A 23,549-nucleotide genomic window follows, 5' to 3' on the forward strand; every position below is an offset into this window, starting at 1 on the left:
ATGCGACACTTTTACAGTTGGTTTTCATGCATGTAATGGGGCCCTCCAGCTCTTAAACAGCCCATCTAGACGACTTCAAGAAATGCTACAGTTAGACACTGATAAACTCCCACCTCAGAGCTCATTCACAGACAGACCCTCATGTGTGATATCACAGCAGTATGGCATATAAAAGACCATGAATCAACCGCATTAGTGTAGACATAATAACAGCCCTGCTTGTTCTGATTAACCGCTGCCAGAGGCAGAAGGAAGCCCCTATTAAACAGGAAGTGAGATGAGAGATTCCTCAAGGAATAAAAAATGCAGGTCTGCGCCCTTTTGCACACTCTAGGTGGAGGAAAATCTCCCGTAATGCTAAAGTAAACGCAGAAGTTCTAGAGAATTACCTTTGTTCCTGATATGAGGTGGTGAGCTTCCTTTTTCATGCTTAAAGTTTGTTTTTGCTGTGAATTTTGGCCTTAGATCAACATTCAGCTGCGGTGTTGTTTAGCATGTCTTCCTCTTTGAGGTCTGTCAGGCCTTTATTAAAGAGAACCTGATTCAGGGCTGAATTTTTAAAGTTTAGGTGCTTTAATTGACATTAATTTACTTTTCAACTTTTCAGAGATCTTAGGTATAGTTTTCATGCTGAAACCCTCTCTGAGAAATGTTTTTTCTAAAATCATCCTCTTTAAATGGTTATAGCTCCTAAAAGACTATTTAAAAAAAAAAACCTGTCAGACTATTGCTGAAACCCTGTCAGTGAAGTTTCTCTAATTCAACATCTTTAAACGGTTATATCTGCTGAAAACCTTTTTTAAAAACCAAAAATGTGGCTCTTGTACCAACACAATTAATTTTTAGCATGCTACAACCCGCTCAGAGCAGTTTTCACTAAATTCATTCTCTATAAATGGTTTTATCTTAAAAAAAAAAAACTATTAAAAAAAAATCTGAAATAAATTTAGATGTGTATTTTGATGGTCTTGACAGAGGTTTGTTTGTTTATTTATTTATTTTAGAATTTTTGTATGTAACCTTTCTGGGTCAAAACAGTCCTGAATGCATTGTGAGTTCTACGATGCATTATAAAGCATCGCTGTAAAAAAATATATATCAGTTGTCCTTCGTGATCCCTGAAGGCCTATTCACACCAAGAACAGTAACTATAACAATAGCCATCTTTATTATGACCGCTCCATTTGAAAGTTAGGTGGATTCTGATGTCATTGTTTTTATCATTCATTAGCTTGAAAAAATCCAGTGATTTCAATGATGTCATTCTTCTGTGTTGTTATTTTTACTGTTGTACTGTGGACTTCCCTGTTCTCAAAGATTTAGAATGGTTATTAAAACATTATAGTTGTTGTGAACTGGCTTTTATTGTTGCCTGGTGTTGTTTTTGTCTGTGATGTAATAGTGTGTGTTGTGTCTGTGTGTGTGCAGTGTACACCTGTAAGCTCTCAGAGGAAGAACACCCTCTCTTCCTGCGTCTGGTGGCGGGACCCAGTACAGATGTGCTCAGCTTTGTCCTGAAGGAGCAGCAAACCGGTGAAGTCCTGGTGAGCATTCACTCTAGGTTTCTATCTGAATCCTATATTAATGAAAACATGTCATGACACACATCTTCCTCTCGTTCATCAGTGGGACGCCTTTTCCATCCCCGAGCTGCAGAACTTCCTCCGCTTCTTGGATAAAGAGGAGCAGGACCAGATCTGCTCGATAACCAGACGCTACAGCGCCTACAGAGAGAAACTGGAGGAGGCCATGAGAGCGACGGGTGGCCCGGGATAAAGCCAGTGCGTTACGTGAAGGAACTGTAGCACTGCTGCCTCTAGTGCTCACTGTGTGATAAACACTTATTAGGTGTCACAGTGCCAAGTGGACACCCCTTCTCAGAAACTCAGATGAGAGCACTGAGCTCCCAGAATGCACCTCAGGTGCCATATTTACCCATCCACCCTCTTTCACACTTTCAGTTGTTTCTCATGTTCTCTGTTCTTTTACCTCTTGTGAACGATGCAAATGTGGAAATCAGATCTGGTTTTTATTTAATTGTTGGATGCTGTGGTTTGTACATATTTCTGTTTGTTGTTTTAATTTATGTGGGTGAATTTTATTTTTATTTTATTTTTTACTAAAAGAGTCTTATTCTATGGCAAATATACTTATCGACCAGAAACTGATGGGTCTGGGGATTTATTTTATTTTGTTTTATATTAAATACCAGATGACATAATGTGCCCTACCAAAGATAGTGTTGATGTGCTGTTGACAAAATGATGACCAAACAGACAGGAAGCGCATGTTTGTGAAAGAGAGGATTGAATGTGGTGATGTAGGGACAGGAAATGAGGACTAAAGCAAAGTCATAATCATTAGTCTCTGAAGGGATGGCTTAAATGCAAATAAAAACCTTTTTAAAAGTAAGCAATCTCAGGTGATGTGCTGGAATTGGAACTGAACGGATTCAGGAAGTTGGCGAAGGAGCATAGAGGATGTTTGAAAGTATGCGGGAAGTGTCATGCAGCGGGTTCGGAGCAGATCTGACTGATGTTGGTCGGGGTCAGACGGTCTTTCACAGTAAATGATGGGTTGTGGTGACCTCTAGTTTAAGCAGATAATCAGTGAACGGTGCATTTGCTGTTCGCCTCTCATCATCAACCCTGGAAATGTCTTCAAGATAAACGACTGAATATACAAGTAATGAAGATTGTTTGTTTTGAAGCTACAGCCTGATAATAGTAGATTTAAGCTAGTTTGATTGGTGAATATATATGTGTAATCACACTGATCTGATTTACTTTACCAAAAGTTAATTTCATGTGCTTTTCTTCATTGCGTGGCGATGTAGCTGAAACTGTTACTGTTGTGAGGTACAGTAAAAGAAAAGCAGCCAGTGCTACTTGGTCTCAGCACACAAGGTCGACATTTATGACGGTGTTTGGAATGATACTTGTGTATCAGTTGGTGATTTAAATATGTATACACATTTATGTTTCTGTATGCTAGTGCTGCATGACGGTTTTTCTGATTGGTACTGCAACATTGTTGTCTTTTGTGACGCACAGGTAGCGGCATCTTGTGGTCAACTGCTGTAACTACATCTCTGCAGTTTTATGTCTCACCTGTGTCAGTTCAATTGATTATTTTACACACAGATTGTGTGCTTTTTAAAGATTTGTTTCTTTATTATTATCGGTTTTATAACCTCTAACCAAAGATCTAGATAAAACGCATAATTTAATTTAAGTTTGATGAAAATTGCCTGGTGCAATCAGTTTAACACCTCAATAAACTGAGGTTAAATAGTAGTATCTATCTTGTCTGATGGTTTTACCAGGGCAACTTTAATTGTAAACACTGGGGTGAATATAAATTAGAGTAATTAGTGTAATTGTTGTGTGAATATAACATCACAACAGTCTCAATATATGCAATCGAAGAGGATTTTGCAGGGGAATAAGACCAGTAATCTTATAAATGCTTTTTGGGCACTTTATGTTTTAATTCAGGGAATCATTTTTATTTTGATTATAATACTCCACAACATACCCATATCTTCCACTACTTTAAAAAAATGGCATTGCATCTAGTGGAAGCTCAGTTATGTTTTATAGAAGTTTTTTATTTTATTTTTTTTATTAAAGCTGTTTCAGTACTTGATTTTTTTTCTTTTTCATAAACAAGCTTTTTGTTTGTAGAGTAAGACTGTGAATGAATGTTAAACTGTATTCTTGTGTAGTAAAGGGATGTGGATGTGAGTGAACTGCTTTAGTCATTTTTAATATACATGCATGTGTTATATTAATTCATGCATATTTTACGGCTGTTTTAGGACATCACAGGCCAGTGCTGTCATCTTTCTGTTTAACAGCATAGATAATTTAGAGATTTCTCACGAAACACACTCTGCATTTGCCAAAAAAATCTCATTTGGTTCCACAGTTGTAAGTGACATGCATATTTTATGGATGTTTATAAGTGATGTAAGTTTCAAACATAGAAGACACCAGAAGTGGCATACATGGATAAACATTAGTTATGGACTAAATATGCATGGTTAGAATCCAGATGTCATGCATTTTTGACAATGACGGAGGTTTTTTGAGGGTTTGTATTGTTACCGATCGTGGCCTTTCATGTTAAAGACTTGGTTTCTTTAAATAAAGATGAAATGTTTCTCAATTCAATGCATTTGTCATCTGTTTGTGTGTGTGAGGAGAAACTGGCTCAAGTGTCCACTTGGATCATGCTGTAAAAATCCACTCATGGAAAATGAATCTCACATTTGACAAACACAATATTCTAGTATTTCTAATTATCCGCAACTCATTTGTCATTAAACTCACATTTTTAAAAAGGTCACACAAAGGCGGTTGCACAACCTTTCAGCTCATTTACTAGCTTTAAACATCACACCAAACTGTAAGGTTTTAAGTGAGACCACGATTTACATGTGAATGATGTGTCCTCTGCATGAACCCGTGTCAGATGTCCTCATCGGTGACTCGCCGCGCGTCTTCTCTCATGGCGTCCGTGAACACGCGCTGAACTTTACACAACTCTCAGAAAGACCCCACGACGCAACCATGTAAGTTTACACAGTTTTTAAAGACCGGATATCGTATTTAAAATACTTGGGCGTAGTGCCAATACAAACGTTGACTTTGGATGAACAAACTTGGTGTTTTTCATCGCTGTTCACGTTCCCTTCAGAAGTGAAAATGGTCAGCTGTCGCGAATAACGCGGATTATTTGCGCTATTTAGTAAGAAAATCGCTTTTCTTTTGTGCTTTCGCATCTTTTGTGTTAATTAAACATTATTTCACAACTGATGTAGTTTCGATAATGAGATGTTCCTGTTCAGTAATGAAAGATAACGCGTGCGAGTCTGGACTGCCTCAAAATCTTTTTAATATATAATTGCATTGAACATGTTATGACATATTTTGTTTGGTTATAACCGCCTAAATGTCTTATTATAATATTTAGTTGAATATAATGTTAATATACATAAAAATTATGGTATTATATCAAAATAATATCGAATCAACATAAATATTACATTTGATTAATTTGATTAAAATTATTAGTAACACTATTTTTGTTATTATTTTGTAACTTCTGTCATTTCTGAATGCCAGCATTCGTTTTTTACTGATCGTTATATGTAGTTGAATATTTTTAGATTATATTTGAGTTATTTAGTTTTTCATGATCTTTATATTTAACTATTATAATTTTTTTTTGCTATATTAAGATAATATTGAAATAATAAAAATGTTACTTTTAATATTATTATAATAATATTTTGTTATTAATTTGTGATTTCTGTAATTTATTTTTCTTATATTGTTTTATTTTTTACCATTATAATATAATATAATATAATATAATATAATATTGACCACACTGCCATACAATCGGTGTTACAGAAAATCACAAAAGCCCATTTTTGTGATTCCTGAATGTCATCATTATTTTTATGAACATTATGTTTAGTTAAATATAATAATTCTATAAATAAATATTGTTATTATATGAATATAACATTTAATTAATATAAAAAGTTACATTTATTTTTATTAATAGTATTGTTGATACTATTTTGTAATTTTCTGTAATTGAATTATGTAATAAAATTTTTTAAAGGTATCTTTTACATTTTTGAAAAGATGTGGGATGTCTTTGCTACTATAATGATTTTATTTATTTTTAGTTTGTACAGTGTCTGAAAGCATTTTGCCCTTTTCCTCAGGTTAGGGACGAGTTCTGTGAAGGTTTTATTGCTGGCAGTTGCAGTTGGTGTGTATCTCATTCCCTCCCCCATCGACCCCGAGCCGTACACGTGAGTCTCGTTGCAGATCTTGTAATGAACTGATCTCCAAAGAGATTTCAGTGATGTTTGTTGTCACGCTGTCACTGATGTATGTTTTCCAGATTTGAGGACCCCCCGCCTGCTCTAGACGGCCCTCTGGCAGTAAACACACGACTACAGAGAGGTCGACGACTGTTTTCTGGTCAACTCAAAGGCCCGGAGTCTTTCACAGCTGACCAGAAAGGTGAGCCTGGTCTTGTGCTCTTATCTGTTTGATTTGAGACATGCAGTCAGGTTTCATCTCTTCACTGTGTCTCTGAAGGAAACATCTACACTGGCACCGTCGACGGGAAGCTGTGGAGAATCAGCAATGATTCCCTCACTTTCATCACTCAGATGGGCCGAAACATCCCTGAATGTGGTAAATCCCCAAACTGCTTGTGCAGTCCTAGCAGCTTCATTGTGTGAGGCACTTCATGTGGCTGGATGAATATGTATTGGCTGTCTCGGAGGCGTTTGCTGGAAAAACCCCCGCTGCCATCACACATTAGACATGCTGAAGTGATTCACAAAGACTCGAGTGTTGTTTTATCAAAGCCTTGGCTGTTCAAAAGAGTCTTGAATGCAGATGTCTTCATTAGAGCATAACTTCTGATTCTTAGTAGGCTCTCGTTCCTTATGTTGTGGTTTGATGCCTCTCTCTTACTGTATTTGACTTTATTTGAAATAATCATTATGTTGGTAAAGGTGTTCTTTAGCGAGTCACAAGCAGAATGCAAACTGTGTCTGTCAGTTAGCAGATACTCTGGTTTCCTGGTACAGGCGTCTGTTATCGTGCTATATTTGCATGTTGTCATGTTGTTGTTCGTATAGGCACGAGTACAGACTATGAGCCAGTATGTGGTCGTCCACATGGTCTGCGACTGGACCGAGACGGGCAGCTTATCGTGGCTGACTCTTATCAGGGGCTGTTCAAGGTTGACCCTTGGACTGGAGAGAAGACGTTGCTACATTCCAGTACAGAGGGTCGGTCAAAAGAGGAGCTTTGCACAACAGTTTATTTGCTTTGATCAGTTTCCTTCTTTCTTTATATTTTTATACGAATATTTGTCTCACTAACATTTTTAAAAAGAGCATCATATTTAAATAACCCTGCAACATTCCTCCTACAAGGAGCTGATGGGATTCCCTTTGGCTTTCTGAACGGTCTGGAGATTTCTAAAAACGGAACTGTGTTTTTCACGGACTCCAGCAGTAAATGGGGAAGACGTCACGTGCGTTACGAGGTGAGCGAGGGACAACAGAACATATCGTACTTCATTCAGCTGAATTAAATTCACGTGCACTAAAGGGCGCTTCTCTCTGCAGGTGTTGGAGACAAACCGTCTGGGTCGCCTTCTCTCGTTTGACCCTGTGACCCGTCGTGTTCGGACGTTGTTGGATTCTCTCTACATGCCTAATGGCTTTGCCTTCTCACCTGATGAGGACTTCCTGTTTCTGGCTGAGACCAGTATCGCACATATTATTAAGTAAGTGCTCAAGTGCAGCTTTGAATTTGTTCATATATCAGGATGTAGAGTATCGTGAGGAAGACTTTCTCCCTGGTTCTCAGGTTCTGGTTGAAAGGACCTAAAGCGGGCACCAAGGAGGTCGTCCTGAACAACATGATCGGTTACCCTGATAACATCCGCCTCAGTGACCGCGGCACGTTTTTAGTGGGCATAACCACTGTTAGATTCAGAGGACGGCTTTTCCCACCGTTCTTGGATCTGATTGGTCCGTATCCTGCTCTTAAACGCTTCATAGTGAAGGTGGGGAAGTTATTTTAGTATTACTGAGATACTATTGTAGTTTTTATTCATATTTTGATATTTATTTTATTTCAGCTAACTTTTTTTAAAATCGTTTTAGTTTTTGTTAATTATAATAACCCACGTGAAAATAATCATTTTCATTTTAGTCATTTGTTTTTAATTTTTGTCTTTGTTTTTTAATGTCTGTTTAGTTTATAATTTTTATTTCAGTTTTTGTTTGAATTATTTTAGTACTTCAAGTTGAACTAAATGGCAATGAAAAATGTTACCATGGCAACTAGCTGAAATAAAATATATAATAAAATAAAATAGTTACATTTGAATTAGTATTTATTTTATATCAGGTCAATTTTATGATTCTAGTTTTAGTTAACTATAACAATTATGCATTACTAAATATTTTTGTTGTGTGTTTTTGTAATTTTTTAAAATTATTATTTTGTGTTCTTTAATGTCTATTTATGCCTAATATGTCTATTTAGTTTGTCATTTATATACATTTATTATAATGTATATAATAGTTTGTATTTTAGTTGTTTTAGTGCATCAAGTTAACCAATAGTAAAAAAAATAATAAAATTGCCTTGTTAACTGGCAAAGATACAACATAAAACAGTACTTTTTTAATATTTTATTTCAGTGAACTTTTATTTCATGTAACCATTTTTGAATGGTTTTATTGTTAGAAGTGATTTATCATGAACTCTCTTGCAGCTTGTTCCTCTCGGCTGGTACGATGTTCTGCTGCCCAAGTACGGCTTGATTCTGGAGCTGGGGCCTGACGGAGAGGTGATCGACAGCCTCCACGACCCCACAGGGAGCCTCACGTGGGCCGTCAGTGACGTCTTCCAGCAGGGGACGCACTACTATCTGGGCAGCACTGACCTGCCGTTCCTGCCTGTGCTGGAGGAGTGGAGCTGACCGTCTGAGACGCTTACAGGTGGACTCACAAATGGGAAAACTGGGACTTTCGACAACCTTTCATAGAGAATGTAAAATGATTTCATTTTAACAGTGCACTGCAGTCTTGTGAAGAAGCTACATGTGGTTCTAACTGTGAATTCTGTCTAGTTAAGCTGTTATAATTGGTCTAACACAGATGTTTTAACTGTATTAGTGCCACATTCTGTTTTGTTTTATAAAGTTTTTCTGAACTGCAAAATGAACATTCTGAATAGCTGTTCCCAATAAAAAACATTTTCTTATGCTAATGTAATGCAAAAGACAGAAATAACATGTTGCACTATTCAGTGGCAGTGAATTTTGATGCAAAAACCCAAATATTAACAATGTATGTTGAGTTAATATACAGATAGTTATTTTAAAAAAAATTCAGAACAGCATTGCAATTAGATTTTATATATATATATATTATATATATCTATAATATATTATATATTAAAATAAAATATTCAAAAATATATATTGCAATAATAGTATATGTAATATTTAAGTACTATAATACATAAAATATATATATAAAATGTTAATATAAATAATAAAAAAATTTTTTAATTTAAATAATTTAAGCTATATATATCACATAATTAAAAATATGTACTTTAATAAGAATATATAATATATACATACAATAATCACAAGTTGTACACTGTGTCTATGGTCCTGTTTATTCTCTCTATATTTTGTATAAAAAAAGACTTTTACAATTATTTAACTAATAATAAATTTAGCTGAGTAAATGTTAAAAGTAAAAATGTTAATATAATGAAAAAAAAAAAAAAAAACCTGCAATAAAAATGATTTCAGAATGCTTTTATCAATCAAAAACAAAAGACACAAGTCCACACCAACCATTGCAATGCTACTAACAAATATAATGAAAGAATTATGTGCAAAACATCATTAAACATGTCAGGCATGTTGATCACAGACTGGAAAGTGCTTCACTGTACGGATGTATTGAAGTATTGTGAGAAAGATCTGTTTATGCCTGTCTGCAGCCTCTTGGATCACTTTAGGTGATTTAAGATGTTGCCAGTCACAGCAGAAGACTGATGAAGGTTAGGTAGTAGTCTGAAAGTAAAACATTCGCTTATCGCCTCAGGGTTGCCCACCGCAGGATTTCCCTCAAAGAACCAAAAATACACCGGTTCATCAATGACCTGCTGTGATCCACAGCTTTGGCTCATTCACGACTGACATCCATCAAACACAAAACTCAGAAAAGAAAACATTTAAAAGACAATAATGAAATGCTAAATACAATATTTGTACTTAGTTAGTGAATCTATTAGTTGTGGAACTGCAGTGAAATGTCTGTCCAAACACAGATTGTGTGCTGCCATACGCAAGTGACAGGAGCTGAAAAAGTGAGAGAATATTTTTATATAATAAAGTATATTGTTTATTAAAAATACTGTAGTTCATTATCATATGCAAGCCTATTTCTGCTATGGGATAAAAAAATGGTAACCTCACAATTCAGACTTCAGAATTTGAAAATCACAATTTCAAGATATAAACACAATTCTGAGCAAAAAATCAATTCATAACTCGCTTTTATTATATATACTGTAAAAGGTTGCAATTCTGAGAAGTGTGAATTGTGAGATTTGTGACAAGGAAAAAAAAAAATAATTGAATTCTGAGGTAAAAAGTTGCCGTTACCTATTATTCTTTGTTTATTATTCTGTGATAGAAACAAAAAAACAGTTCTGAGAATTCTCGATATTTATTATGAGACAAAAGTCAGAATTCTGAGTTTACATCTCACAATTTTTTTTTCTCAGAAATGTGAGTTTATATCTTGCAATTGGGGGGAAAAAGTGCAATTTGTGATATAAACTCAGAATTGCAAGGGGGAAAATCCAAATTGTAAGATAAAAAGTCACAATTACCTTTTTTATTTTTGATCCTTAACACAAATGTGGAGTGGAGTGAAATGTTTCAGACACATCTGGCAAACAAACAAATAATCCAACAATTTTCAAATGCATTACAAAATTTAACCAAAATTTTCAAAACATTAAAATAAAGACAACAAAATTGGAGCTTAAGTTCAAAACTGTGCATGTGTTTAAAGCAAAAGTTAACCAAAATTTTCAAAACATTAAAATAAAGACAATATCCTGTGTTATTGTTAAAGCAGCAAAACTGAACATTAATTGAGAATAAAGAGGAATATGATGTGAATGCTCCCACAGATGTGTGTCAGCCGGCAGTTTGTGAGGATCTGATGTGAATGAGAGCTGGAGAGGATGAAGGTAGTGTCTGTGGTGTGTTTGGTACCCTGGGCGCACCCTGATGACCTCTGGGCGTCTTTGGGGGAACATCAGGATATAAAGGCAACGAGAAGGCTTGTTTTTCACAGCCCCCTATACTCTCCCCCTCAATTTTCCTTTTTTCCAAAAAACCCCCCCACGCTCTACTTCAGCGTCTGTCGTCGTTTAGTTCTGTGAGGCACGAGGCTGCTGAACATCAGCCGAGGATCAAACCTGAACCTGGTGAAACAGTGACAAGTGAGCTGGAAGTTTGATTTCCTACCATCTTAATAATAATACTGCTATTCCCAGTGAATGCTGATTGTTGAAGTGTTAAGGAAGCACTGACTGTGAGTCGTAGACGCCTGGCGTTCTGCAGGACCGTCCCGAGCAGGACTGCAGCATCATTAGACGGTGGTTCATCTTCTCCAGGACTTCCTGATCGATGCTCTTGGCGATGTTACTCAGCTGAAACGGGTCTGCTGTTAGGTTATAGACCTCCACAAACACCTGCGAGCAAAGACGGTGTGCTATTATTACAGTTATTAATACATATTAAATATTCATATTTTTTAATTAATGTTAATTCGCTGTTGGTAGCACCAGCTTTTATTTTTACCTCGTTATCATCAAATTCACAGTACTGTAAGTTGGCGGCCTGTGCTACTGTGCGAACGCAGGCGTACGTGTTATTGTATGAGTCTTCACACACACAGTCGGGGAAACACTCCTGCAGAGACAACAGCTGTGTTACAGCACTCATTTTTTGTGATTACTGTAATAACTCTTTATTTGTGGCACGCAGAGCCTCACCGAGACCCCGGGGCCCAGCAGAGGGCAGGCTGGGTCTGAAGTGTTGCTTCCTTCTCCCTCATATTCCACCAGTATATCAGATCTCCACGTGCTGCTGTTCCCTTTACTGGTCTGAGACACAAAGACACGCCAAATCAATCGCAACCCATTGTTTATTTATCACTTAAGTTAATTATACTGAACGTGTAACAAGAAGCACTACAAAATTACATTCATTATGCCCCAAATGACCAACAATACAAAAACCATTAATTAATATAATAATAAATTAAATTTAAAAAATTAAAAAATTAAAAAAGCAATCACAATAATAAAAAGAAATGACATCCCGTCCATCTGAGTTTCATTGACGTTGTATCCTGCGATGTCCAGAATCGTTGGACCCAAATCCACATTTGCTATAAGTAACTGTTAAAACAGACAAAAAAAGCAAATAAATCTTATATAAAAACCTTTTCTGTTAATGTAAATATTACATATACATGCTATTATTATTATAGTGTGCATACATAAACAAAAAATCAAATAACAAATCTGGTTTACAATCAAAACTTGTTTGAAAACAAAAAAACGATTAGTAAAAAATCCCAATAATTAAAAAAAAAAAAATCAAACAAACAAATACATAATAATTAAATAATGTGAGAAAGTTAAAAAAAGAAAGAACTGAAAAAGAAATAAATTTTAAGAAAAAAATTAAAGGAAGAAATAAAAAATAAGAAAATACAGGAACAAGTCATTTTTTTTTTTTTTTTAAATACTTGTTTATATTACCGGGCTTGTCTGGTTGGGTTTGATATTAGGCCCTCGCACCAACAGAGGAACTCTGATATCAAATTCATAGAGTTGCCTCTTATCCACCGGAAGAGAAAACTGGCCTGAGAGAAGAAACAGACACATGACAAAATAAAAGCTAGGTAAAGTTAAAGAAAACACATTTCTCCGCTATATTACTCATTGCGTACCTGTGTGGTATCCGTTGTCAGAGGTGAAAATAACGTAGGTGTTGCTTAGCTCTCCTCTGACCTCCAACTTTCTCACCACCTTCTCCACCAGGTCGTCTACTGATAGTAAAGTGCGCCACCTGGTGGAACACATCATCAGTGTCGCATTACTTCATGTGCAGTATCAATATCAAGTGTGATTTAAAAGCATCTGAATACCGTTTTCTGTAGGCGTTATCCAAGAACTCCACCGAAGAGTTTGTCATGGGTGTCTTTGCTTGTCTGATGAGCCAGTGCTTGTCCTGAAAAGCAGGTTGAAATGCTGCCACATACTCCAAAGACAATCCAATCAGAATATTTCAGACACATCAGACCCATACCTTGCCGTGTATGTTAAAGTTAGGGTCTCTTGGTGCTTCAGTGTTGGGAAAGCTGCTCTCGTACTGAGGAGCGGCTGTCCAGGGCGAGTGCGGGGCTGGTGTGGACACCATCATGAAGAAAGGCCTGCGGTTCGACTTGTTTTCCAGGAAGTCAATAGAAATATTGGCCTGGAAGGAATCAGAAGCCACTGAACATCGAATGCATGAGGTTTGATGTAGTCTCATGAACACAGGTGAGATCTGCTCTTACCAGAACATCTGTAAGATAATCCTCGCTGTAATTCTGTCCATGCCGCTGCGCCCTGCCGTTCACTGACAGCGTGTAGTTGTAGTATTTGGAGTTTCTCTCCTGTAGGAATATGTTAAAATCATCGCAAATATTTCACTTTAAACAAAGCTGGTTTAGAATCAAAACTTGTTTTCAGAAACCTGATAATGTTAAAAAATAAATATATATATATATTTATTATTAATTAAAAAAAATACAAAAATAAAAATATAAATAATAACATTTAAATAAAGAAATAAAACATCAAAATTAAATAAAAATGACTTTTTAATAAATAAATACATACAAACATTTTTCTGGTCTTTGAAAAAATAAAATGACACTGTGAGCTATAAATCATGGGAGCTGCTATTAGGAAAATAATTAGAATGGCTTCAGAAAACATACTTTTTCTCTTCTGGATTTATTTCTTGCATGAGTTCTTGTACCAGCTTGCCAAACATGCTATATTTTAGGCTACAAACTGTTTTCCTAACCTTCCAGCTAAAATTAGATTTTGCAGCACTGATGGGAAAGGTTGAAGGGCTTGTGTTCCAACTTGTCATTTCTCTCTTTGTTTTTTATTTAATTTAATTTTAATTCTTAATTTGTTTTTTTACATTTCTTCATTTTAATTTTTTTATTCTCAAAGGTAAGCCACCAGGACACTTATTTTTATACCATTATAGTATTTTATATATATATATTGAATTAGATTTCATTTTTTGTTTTCAGTTTTCATTTGAATTTCAGTTTTGCTTTTTTATTAGTTTTTTCTTTTAAAAATATTTCTCAATTATTTTATTTTATTTGAATTTCATTTTATTTCAGTTAGTAATTTTAGTACTTATTTCAGTTAGTTAATAATTTTCATTTAGTTTTTCAGCACAGTAACATCACTGCTGTAGATGAACAGTCAAATATCATTTACAGTTAAATGATTACATTATTAAATGATACATCTCCTGTCTTTTCTTACCAAGGCGAACCAGTGATCCCAGCCTGGAGGAACGTGCTCCACACCTCCTGCTTTTTTATTCCCGTACTGTAGCAGAAAAGCAGACACGGATGATTCAAGGTGTCAACCCAAAGAAAAGGTGTCATCATTATGAAAGCTCCCAGTATGCGTCCTCTTCACCTCATTCAGATACTTCCCAGCAAAGAAGGTCTGGTATGTGCCTTGTTTCTGAAGGAAGGCAGGGAAAGTCTCGGGCTCTTGGGTCTTCTGCCATGCAGTGCTGCTGCAGTTGCCCTCCAGCGTGTTGTTGACCACATGATGGTTATGAGGATATTTGCCCGTCAGGATGCTCGCCCGGCTGGGACAGCAAAGAGGACTGGCGACAAACTGCATGAGAGAAGAAATGACAAGAAGAGTTGGGAGATGCTGTGCAAAATGACAGATGCAATGGCAAACATGCATGCTGGTTGATCCTTAATGCACATTTTACTTGCTGTCTAACAAATCTATAAACTTTCTCATGTAGAACAATATGAGGGCTTTTTAAGCTTGAAAGACATGCAAGATCCCATAGATCGAGCACAATTTCTACTCACCGTGTTTGTAAAGGTTATCCCAGCATCACCTATCAGCTTTTTGGTCTTCACCAAAGGGATCTGCAGAATGAAAGATGGCAAGATTCTCACGATGCAGCTCGTTTAATTTACTTAACGACACATAAAGTAAAATGCATGGAGGAAATCACAACCACGGAGACAACAAAACCTATTTTCCTAGAAAGTATACTCACCATTCCCCCGATAGACACATCTAGATCATCAGTTAGGATTAAAACTATATTCGCTCTGGGATTCATTTTAGCCTCGGCCAGATTGTTACAGTGCAAAGTGACGCAGATGAGAATAAAATGTAATATTACAAACGGAGAAGAAACCATCTTTGATGCCGAATTAAAAACAAATAAAGCCATGACCTAAACGAGGACCTTTTCTTGCGATAAAAGCATTAAATACTGTTAAAGAAAACTCTCCTTTAGAGGAGCAGCTAGCTTGCTTTGACTTGTGTACGAAATTACGAATCATACTATGGCGACGTTTTTGCTTCATGAATATTATTTAGACATTCTGACGTTGCTTGGTTACCACTTGTGGCGTCTGGTCACGTAGCCTAATTAATATTCATAAGCCAAGCCTGCAGCATAGTGGGATTCGCTCATTCGCAGGCATACTATAACGCCCACCTGCCAACGTCTGCCTGACAGCCAATCAGATTCCAGGCCATCGCTTTGCGTCATTAATATTCATGCACTTTACCTGTCGCCATATTAGGATTAATAAAACTGTCCAGTTTCAGTCTTGTAGAGAGACGGAAGCCCCGGTCAGCTGATGTTTACTCTCAAAGGCATGATGTCATTCATAAAATGTATGTTTTATGACTTATGTGATCTTTTTTTTATTATCTCTACTACGTCACAAAAGTTGTATATGTTAATAATTTACAATATTACTATAATGCAGTTTAAAGTGAAAACCATGGACCCTTACTATATCAACATTTTTAAAATCATTTTAACGATATTTTAGTAACTTATTTTACCTTGAAAATATGTTCGAGAAAAAATAAATAATGGTTAAATTGGCGTGTATTTAAATTCTTTTTTATTAAATTAAATTAAACTAATAAAAAAAATACTATATACACATTTTCATCTCGGATATATATATCAGTGGTATATATATATATATATAATATATATATATATATATATATATATATATACTACTGATGTTATAAACTTAGTTTTTACCAGATACTATTACATATTTATTTGGACATATTTTATTTAAAATGTTATTGTAGTAAAAAAACAAAAAAAACAAAAAAAAAACAATCTGTATATTTCTCATTCACCTGTTTAAAAACTTTGTTTGAACAGTTTGAGAGGTGGGTTGAACTATTCCTGCTGCAGGGGCGTGCAATCAGGATTTAGACAGATCAGGAAGGAAGCTGGAGCCTGGGAGAGGCGCTGCCAACCCCGCTCAAGGAATGGAACACACCCGGAACTCGAGTTCCTTATTGATTCATCTATAACACTCTATGGTTGGTACTTATGTGCAGCATGTGTGCATACTCATAACAAAATAAATAAATGAATAATGAACTAAAAAGAGCTAAAAAATGTATGTCAGTAGTGGAAGTGGCCAAAGAGGACCTTAAGGAGATAGACATATGTGACATCTGCTCGGAGGAGGAGAGCGGAGTTTTCCTCAACTCAGGTGCGTCGTACTTTGACGGCTTCTCAGCGTTTCACAAATGGGCTTCAAAGGGACGTTCGGTTTCGGACGGAAACTGTGAGTGCGCCAAAACAGCTGCAGTCTCACTATGCAAGTGCGCAAATGTGCCTCATGGAGCAGCAGCTGGAGAGATCCGTATGGAGAGAGCAGGAGGTGTGTATTCGGATGAAGAGGATCTGAGAGCGTCCCGCGCATCATCTATAGTGGACTGTCTGTTAGTGGAGCTCTATGACACATACAGTAATAATGTCAGAGGGGTGGACAGCTCGACCGAAGCCTCCAGCTCAGATGCCTTCCTGGGCAGGAGTAACACTGGCTCCAACTTTCTCCAAGAGCTTCAGGAGAAGCACACGAGGCGCCATCAGATGAAATACCTGGCTCAAAAAGGTGAGCGCCACTTTCTTTTTCAAGTGAAGTCAGTTACATTCGACTCAAACTGTCAATTTATTCTTATTTATGTAAATCATACACTATCATTATTCCAAAAGTTTGGAATAATTAAAATTTTTCAAGTTTTTTAAAGACGTCTCTTATGCTCACGAAGCTGCATTTATTGGTTTAAAAATACAGTAAAATTTGTAACATTGTGAAATATTACAATTTAGAATAACTGTCTTCTATATTAATCTGTTTTAATATGTAATTTAATATTCCTGTGGTCAAAGATAATTTTTTTAGCATCTTTATTCCAGTCTTCAGTGTCACATGGTCCTACATTTTATGTACATAATTGTTTTATTTTACTGTATTTTTTGATCAAATTAATAAAGCCTTGGTGAGTCTTCTTGATTTTCAAATCTTAATTATTCTATTTTTTGTATGTGCCTTATGAAGTTCTGTTGAATGGTGTATTCGAATAATTTACAAAATCTTTCCTTTTTTGAGAACCCATATTTATTTTTGTTCATATCATGATACAAAATAAAGTCTAGATGTAGATGTTTCCCTTTTTTTCCTTCTAAATTTTTGTAGTTTTCAATTTTTTAATTTTTTATACTTATTATATTTCATTTTTACTGTGCATTTGCTTCTAGAGTGACATTACTCTTAAACAATATTAAAATAAATATTCTCTCCGTATGATTAGGTTGTTTAAAATGGTTTTAGATGGAGTATAGTGTGCCTCATTGCAGAACTGACCCAGTTTTAATGCCAGTATGAGAGCCAGTTAAAACTTAACCCTTTGTTTGCCGAAGTAATTTAATTGTTGTCTCAGGTGCTCAAGTTCTTTGTAGGCCATAATAACAATTTACATAACGAGGTCTTTTGTATACACACGTACAGTGTTAAGTCAATCCTAATGATCTTAATCGGTCTACATAAATTCCAAGTTTTGCACACATTAATCTGAGATTTGTGTGCTTTTTTATTTATCAAAAAATTAATGCATTTCCTATAGATTTAGACCAGCTTTATTTTGTGCTCAGGTCCGGAGGAGCTGAAGTGGATCATTCAGGAAGTGAAGTATCGTATTGGTGTGCAGTCGGCCAAACTGGTGCGTCAGGTCAAGAGGAAAGACAGACTTCGGCAGAAGTTTCAGAAGAACTGTGATATAGTCACTGCCTGCCTGCAAGCCGTCTCTCAGAAAAGACGTAATTACAAATCATTCTCTCATTTCACTCCTCTTCCAGTCGTTATTGCTTTAAGTAGTCAGTGTTATATTACCCAAGGCTTTCTTTGCTATTTGAAGACTAATGTATTCTAGATCGAAAGCATGTCTTTGCTTTCACTGATGCTTGATGTCTGTTATTCCTTAAAGGAATAGTTCACCTAAAAATGAAAATCTGATGAAAATGTACTCACCCTCAGGCCATCCAAGATGTAGATGAGTTTGTTTCTTAATGAGAACAGATTTGGAGAAATGCAGCATTATATCATTCACTCACCAATGGATCCTCTGCAGTGAATGGGTGCCGTCAGAGTCCAAACAGCTGATAAAAACATCACAAGTAATCCACATCACTCCAGTCCATCAATTAACATCTTGTAAAGTCATAAACTGCATGTTTGTAAGAAACAAATCCAAAATTAAGATGTTTAATGTCACAAGACATTAATTGATGGACTGGAGTGATGTAATGTGGATTATTGTGATATTTTTATCAGCTGTTTGGACTCTTATTCTCACACCACACACAATAGCTCTGCTCTTCACAGAAAAACACATCTCTGTATAAAAAACTCCTCCACATCAAAAAACATGATATGAAAATTACACTACTAATCACAGAACCACCTTTACTGACGAGATGTGCATGATCATCGCATTCGATTATTTGCACAGCACCCATTCACTGCAGAGGATCCACTGGTGAGCAACTGATGTGATGCTAAATTTCTCTAAATCTGTGCTGAAGAAACAAGCTCATATACGTCTTGGATAGCCTGAAGAGGAGTACATTTTCAGAATTTTTTTGTGGTGAATTATTCCTTTAAAGGGGTGTACAGTATAGTTTACATAGGTAGTGGTTGCTGAAAAGCTCTGGGTCCAATATATATCAAATACAGTTTTTCTTCACCTTGTTCTAGTTCTCTGCTGATGTTTTAGAAGACAGTGCTCTCAAATATCTCACCATTATCACAGGATTGACTCCTCCTCACCTTTACAACTTCATTATTTGCATTAGATTCAGAACACGGACTACAGTATGTTCAATATCACTGAAATTCAATCCATTCGGTTTCAGAGGCGACTCATTCATGTCATGAGTTTATGACACTTACATGTAAATTTGCACTGTAATGTTGTTGAACTATTGGTGTCAAATTTGTATTTACATTTGCTCGCAAATTAGTAATTGTGTAGTCATTGTGCAGCAGTAATACCTTTACACATTTGGATGCAATGGGTGCGTTTGTTTTATGTATTTGGTTCAGGAACAAGCTTGTCCAGCAAAAACAGTGGCCTTGCATCTTTTAATGTCTTTTTCCTCTATTTTATCTACATGCAGCATGACAAGTAGTGTCAAACAGGTACAGTATGAAATCAAATCCAAACCATAACTCTGCATGGTTGCCATTCATCAGTCAATGTCTATTTTTAGTGCAAGAGGTGTCACTTTGTAGTTGTGAATGGTTAGGGTTCAGTTTTTTATTTGTTGACATGTTTATTTTTGTAAACATGAGTAGCATGGTTTATCACTGAATGCATATCAGAAAATATAGAATGCTTATCATCCATTTTTTTTTTCTTTTTTTTTTTTAAACAACTGTTTTGTGTCTCTCTCATTATTAGCATTAAGGGTGCTCTCTTCATAGGATGAGTTCAGGTAAATTTGGAAACTTTTGGGCAATCATTAAGAAATGTTAATGATCAAATTGGCCTGATTTACCCTTTTGTCTGGATAGTTACTTGAATTTGGAATAATTTGAGACAAATTAAAATAAGAAAACCTACCTTAATGATTTAGTTTTGCTTATTTCTTTCACTAATAATTAATTAGTAAAATAATTTACTACTTCCATGTTCAAGCAGTACAACAGTTCCTTTGTAAATTATTCAGACTGCTTGTGTAAAATGACTGAATTTATGGGGATTAAACCATCTTATCCTTATCCTTATCTCAGGACTTTATTCTAATCGAGTCCTAAATCAAGAATGTTTACTTGTATTCTTAAAGTAAAGGTTCTTTATTGGAATATGGTTCCATGAAGAACCTTTGGCATTCATAGAATCTCTCCATTCCACAAAATGTTCTTTAGTTTTTTTTAAAATGCTCTTCACACTGGGGGGCTATTTTAATTTACTTATTCCTCCTTGTTAAAGATTAAGGTTAAAGTTGGCAGCATGGCACTAGTCATGAATGTTCAGGCCAATGTTTTCTTCAGCTGTATGTGGTCTGTAGCCCATCCTCCAGAGCGCCAGCGGTCCCTCCTCCCTCTCAACCCGGAATGTGACGCTCATATGTGGGTGTGACTGTGAGACACGCGCATCACTGCGATATTCCTCCTCTCCCATCCTCCGCGTTCTTTTCGATCACCTTTGATGCTTTTATTCTATTTAAAGTTCATATGCTTCAAGTACAAACATGCATCTTTACGTATGAGGATAAAGGATGCGCGAATGTGTTGTTTTCCTCTGATTTATTGATCGGGTCGATCATAACGAGTAGGATTTCTTTTTAGATGAAATGATTCTCTGGATGAGATCGTTGTAAATGCGCGTTCAAACGGACCCCTTATGAATCACTAAAGATTAATCACCAACCTAAAATTTCCTCTAAGAGGTCGAGGGTTTGTTTGAAACAGCAGAATGCAGCTGGAGGAGTCGGTAATATTATCAGTAATGTGCTGAAGAAACGCAACGGCATCTCTAGAAGAGCGCCGCGCCTGCTGTGCACCCTAGAGCCAGGTGACTACAGCATGCTTTAAAATCATTATTTTTATTCATTATTAATCTTTGCCCTGTCATAATATATAAAACTATTGCTAAGATTTCCTCCGCCCATTTATTTGCACTGGTGCAGAATGTAGAATGGTGTTTTTGTGATAATTAGGTGACCTAAAGGGCCTTCCCATATTATGTCGTATTCAATATTATTTTTAAAATATAATTTACGTATATTTTTGCTATATTAATATAATTGTGAATTATATATTTCAGTAAACTGTATAAGCAGTATATATGTTAATATAATTTTTAAACTGAAAAAAAAAAAAAATAATAATAATGGTTGTGAATTTGAGGTGTCCTGAAATTTGTTTTAGGTTTATTTTAGTCCCTTAAGAAATAATTTGTTATTAAATAAATATTACGCTCATTTTTAAATTTAATGTATTTTTTAATTGGTCATTGCTTTAAAAGTTTTAGGGTAAAAATGGCCCCTGTTAATATATAAGGTGCTTTATACTGCACATGACTACTGCTCTTCATTCAGACCCTTGTGTCGTGTCGTGTAATGGAACACGAGTGCAGGAGGAGGGCTGGAGAGGTGATTGTAATCATGTAGGTTAATCCGGAACAGTTACGAGTGAAATGCAGAAATGTTGCCATTCTACTCCTGATCGTTATTTATCACATGGAACTATGACAGAGATGGACTCGGGTTGGTGTTAATTTATTTTTATGTACCAGAAAAAAAGGTCTGTAGGAGAAGTAGCCGCTTTCGTGTTGGTGAGGTCGAGTTGTTTATATACGCGTTTGACAGGATTTAGCATCTTTAGCGATGGCTACTTCAACACTCAATAATAACCCTAAACAAATGGATAAAAAAACAAACCCTTCATCGCTCAATATGACGCCTTAACAGTGGATAAAAAAACAGAGTTTGTTTCGTCTTGATACATGATGGTGTCGTGTATCCGGAAGAAACCGCAGGCGGAAGTGAGGTTCAGCACCGCTCTTCAACGGACAGCGACATTTATCAACCATTCGATATCCCGCGTTTGGTTTCTCGTGGTCGATAATAATACAATAATACACTTGTCGTTTCCAGTAATTTCTGTTGTTTTTGGTATTTATTCCTGTTAGACAAAGAAGAGACTTAAAAACATGAGTTAGGTAACCTGCCTTCCTTAAATAAAAGGGATGTAAGTTAGTACATTTGTAAGAAGAGGTATCAAGAATATAGTTAGGATTTGTAAGAGAGGTTATCAAGAAATATAAGGTGTGTGTGGTGTATGTAAATATATAGATATATATATATATATATCTCATAGAATATAAAGGTGTAGTGTGTGTGTGTGTGTATATATAGATGTGTATATACTTATGTGTATATATATGTGTGGTGTGTGTGTATTATATGTATGTATTATGTATATATATATGTATGTATATATATATATCATATATATATATATATATGTATATATATGTATATATATATATGTATATAATGTATATGTATATATATATATATATCTGTATATTTGTATATTGTATATGTATATATATATATATATATAGTATATGTTGTATGTATATATATTATATATGTATTATCTGTCGATGTATATAATGTATATGTATCTATGTGTATGTAAATATGTGTATTATGTATATGTACATGTATAATATCTATATGTTATATTATATGTATATGTATATATATTTATAGGCTAATATATATGTATATGTATATATATGTATATGTGTTATAGTATATGTATATGTGTATATATATGGTATATATGTATATGATATATCTTAATATATGTATTTATGTATATATATGTATATGTATATGTCTGTATATGATATGTGTATATGTATGATATTGTCTTGTATATATCAGTATATGTCATATATGTGATTGTATATATGGTATGTATACGTATAGGATATGTATATAATGTATATATATGTATTTAGGTATCGGATATAGATGTAGTGTATGACTATGGTAATGTTTTTTTTTCTTTTTTTTTATTTTTCCTTTTGTATATGTATGTATATGGATATATATATATACATATATGTATATGTATGTCTATGTATATTATGTATATGTATGTAATGTTATGTTATGTATGTATATGTATATGTATATAGTATATATATATGTATATGTATATGGAGGTATGTTATGTATATGTATTGTATGTATAGTATATGTATGTATCTTATATGATATGTATAAAACTGTATATGTATATGTCATGTTATAATGTGTATGGTATAGTATATATATTATGAAGATGTATGTATCTATATGTGTGTAATATGTATATGTATAATGTGGGGTCTATATATATATATGGGTGGATGTTTATATGTGTGATCTATATATATGTGTGTATATATATATGTGTGTATATATAGTATTATATGTATTATATATATGTATGTGTGTGTATATGTGTGTAGATATGTGTGTGTATGGTCTATATATAATATTATGTTGTGTGTGTAATGTAATGTGTGTGTGTGTGTGATATATATATATGTGTGTGTGTGTTAATATAATGTATTGTGTATGTATGTAAATGTGTGTGGTATATATATCTTGTGTGTGTGGTGTGTATATTATTATATATATATATATATATGTGTGTGTGTATTATATGATAGTGTGTGTGTATATATATATATATATATATATATGTGTGTTTA

General features: G+C 34.9%; 4 protein-coding genes across 9 annotated transcripts in view; 3 read left to right on the forward strand and 1 right to left on the reverse strand.

Annotated features, from left to right (window-relative positions):
- Nucleotides 1-3,361, forward strand: part of rassf3 (Ras association domain family member 3) — a 35,308-nt gene extending 31,947 nt beyond the window's left edge. For all 3 annotated transcript variants that reach the window (XM_042721671.1, XM_042721672.1, XM_019091412.2), the window contains 2 exons: nucleotides 1,429-1,544; nucleotides 1,627-3,361. In XM_042721671.1, the coding sequence (XP_042577605.1) occupies nucleotides 1,429-1,544; nucleotides 1,627-1,776 (266 nt within the window). In that variant the 3' untranslated portion in view covers nucleotides 1,777-3,361. The remainder of the gene's footprint in view (nucleotides 1-1,428; nucleotides 1,545-1,626) is intronic.
- Nucleotides 3,362-4,251: 890 nt separating this feature from the next.
- On the forward strand, nucleotides 4,252-8,836 carry zgc:194209 (uncharacterized protein LOC570908 homolog). Its single transcript, XM_019091429.2, has 9 exons — nucleotides 4,252-4,576; nucleotides 5,744-5,833; nucleotides 5,926-6,047; nucleotides 6,126-6,224; nucleotides 6,677-6,829; nucleotides 6,977-7,089; nucleotides 7,172-7,332; nucleotides 7,416-7,614; nucleotides 8,332-8,836. The coding sequence occupies exons 1-9, from the start codon at nucleotides 4,446-4,448 to the stop codon at nucleotides 8,536-8,538; spliced, it is 1,275 nt and encodes a 424-aa protein (XP_018946974.1). The 5' UTR covers nucleotides 4,252-4,445; the 3' UTR covers nucleotides 8,539-8,836.
- Nucleotides 8,837-10,977: 2,141 nt separating this feature from the next.
- Nucleotides 10,978-15,351, reverse strand: gnsa (glucosamine (N-acetyl)-6-sulfatase a). Its single transcript, XM_042721673.1, has 14 exons — nucleotides 14,992-15,351; nucleotides 14,798-14,857; nucleotides 14,382-14,588; nucleotides 14,223-14,288; nucleotides 13,226-13,324; nucleotides 12,976-13,143; nucleotides 12,815-12,897; nucleotides 12,617-12,735; nucleotides 12,426-12,529; nucleotides 11,958-12,059; nucleotides 11,652-11,762; nucleotides 11,458-11,568; nucleotides 11,188-11,348; nucleotides 10,978-11,078 (listed from the first exon to the last, which is right to left on the reverse strand). Exons 1-14 carry the CDS (start codon nucleotides 15,169-15,171, stop codon nucleotides 11,003-11,005), a joined length of 1,647 nt encoding a protein of 548 aa, XP_042577607.1. The 5' UTR covers nucleotides 15,172-15,351; the 3' UTR covers nucleotides 10,978-11,002.
- Nucleotides 15,352-16,494: 1,143 nt separating this feature from the next.
- The window catches only part of tbc1d30 (TBC1 domain family, member 30), an 18,403-nt gene continuing 11,348 nt past the window's right edge, over nucleotides 16,495-23,549 (forward strand). For 2 of the 4 annotated variants that reach the window (XM_042721676.1, XM_042721677.1), the window contains exon 1: nucleotides 20,714-20,846. Coding sequence is in view for 2 of the 4 variants with exons in the window: in XM_042721674.1 (XP_042577608.1) it covers nucleotides 16,633-16,882; nucleotides 17,923-18,087 (415 nt within the window). In the remaining 2 variants the exon portion in view is untranslated. Of the gene's footprint in view, nucleotides 16,883-17,922; nucleotides 18,088-20,713; nucleotides 20,847-21,320; nucleotides 21,541-23,549 lie in introns of those variants that run through there. The other 2 variants (XM_042721674.1, XM_042721675.1) reach the window with 2 other exon arrangements.

Source organism: Cyprinus carpio, chromosome B4, assembly GCF_018340385.1.
Source record: "Cyprinus carpio isolate SPL01 chromosome B4, ASM1834038v1, whole genome shotgun sequence".
In the NCBI taxonomy this organism is placed as follows: Eukaryota; Metazoa; Chordata; class Actinopteri; order Cypriniformes; family Cyprinidae; genus Cyprinus; species Cyprinus carpio.

What these genes read in the sequence shown, in the direction of transcription:
- gnsa (XM_042721673.1), bottom strand. Translation starts at nt 15,171, where the DNA reads ATGGCTTTATTTGTTTTTAATTCGGCATCAAAGATGGTTTCTTCTCCG. An exon ending in ATGTGTCTATCGGGGGAATG is followed by an intron (nt 14,858 to 14,991) that starts GTGAGTATACTT and finishes TTCATTCTGCAG; the next exon opens with ATCCCTTTGGTGAAGACCAA. An exon ending in GATAACGCCTACAGAAAACG is followed by an intron (nt 12,736 to 12,814) that starts GTATTCAGATGC and finishes GTGTTCCACCAG; the next exon opens with GTGGCGCACTTTACTATCAG.
- zgc:194209 (XM_019091429.2), top strand. Translation starts at nt 4,446, where the DNA reads ATGATGTGTCCTCTGCATGAACCCGTGTCAGATGTCCTCATCGGTGAC. An exon ending in AGACCCCACGACGCAACCAT is followed by an intron (nt 4,577 to 5,743) that starts GTAAGTTTACAC and finishes CCTTTTCCTCAG; the next exon opens with GTTAGGGACGAGTTCTGTGA. An exon ending in AGTATCGCACATATTATTAA is followed by an intron (nt 7,333 to 7,415) that starts GTAAGTGCTCAA and finishes CCTGGTTCTCAG; the next exon opens with GTTCTGGTTGAAAGGACCTA.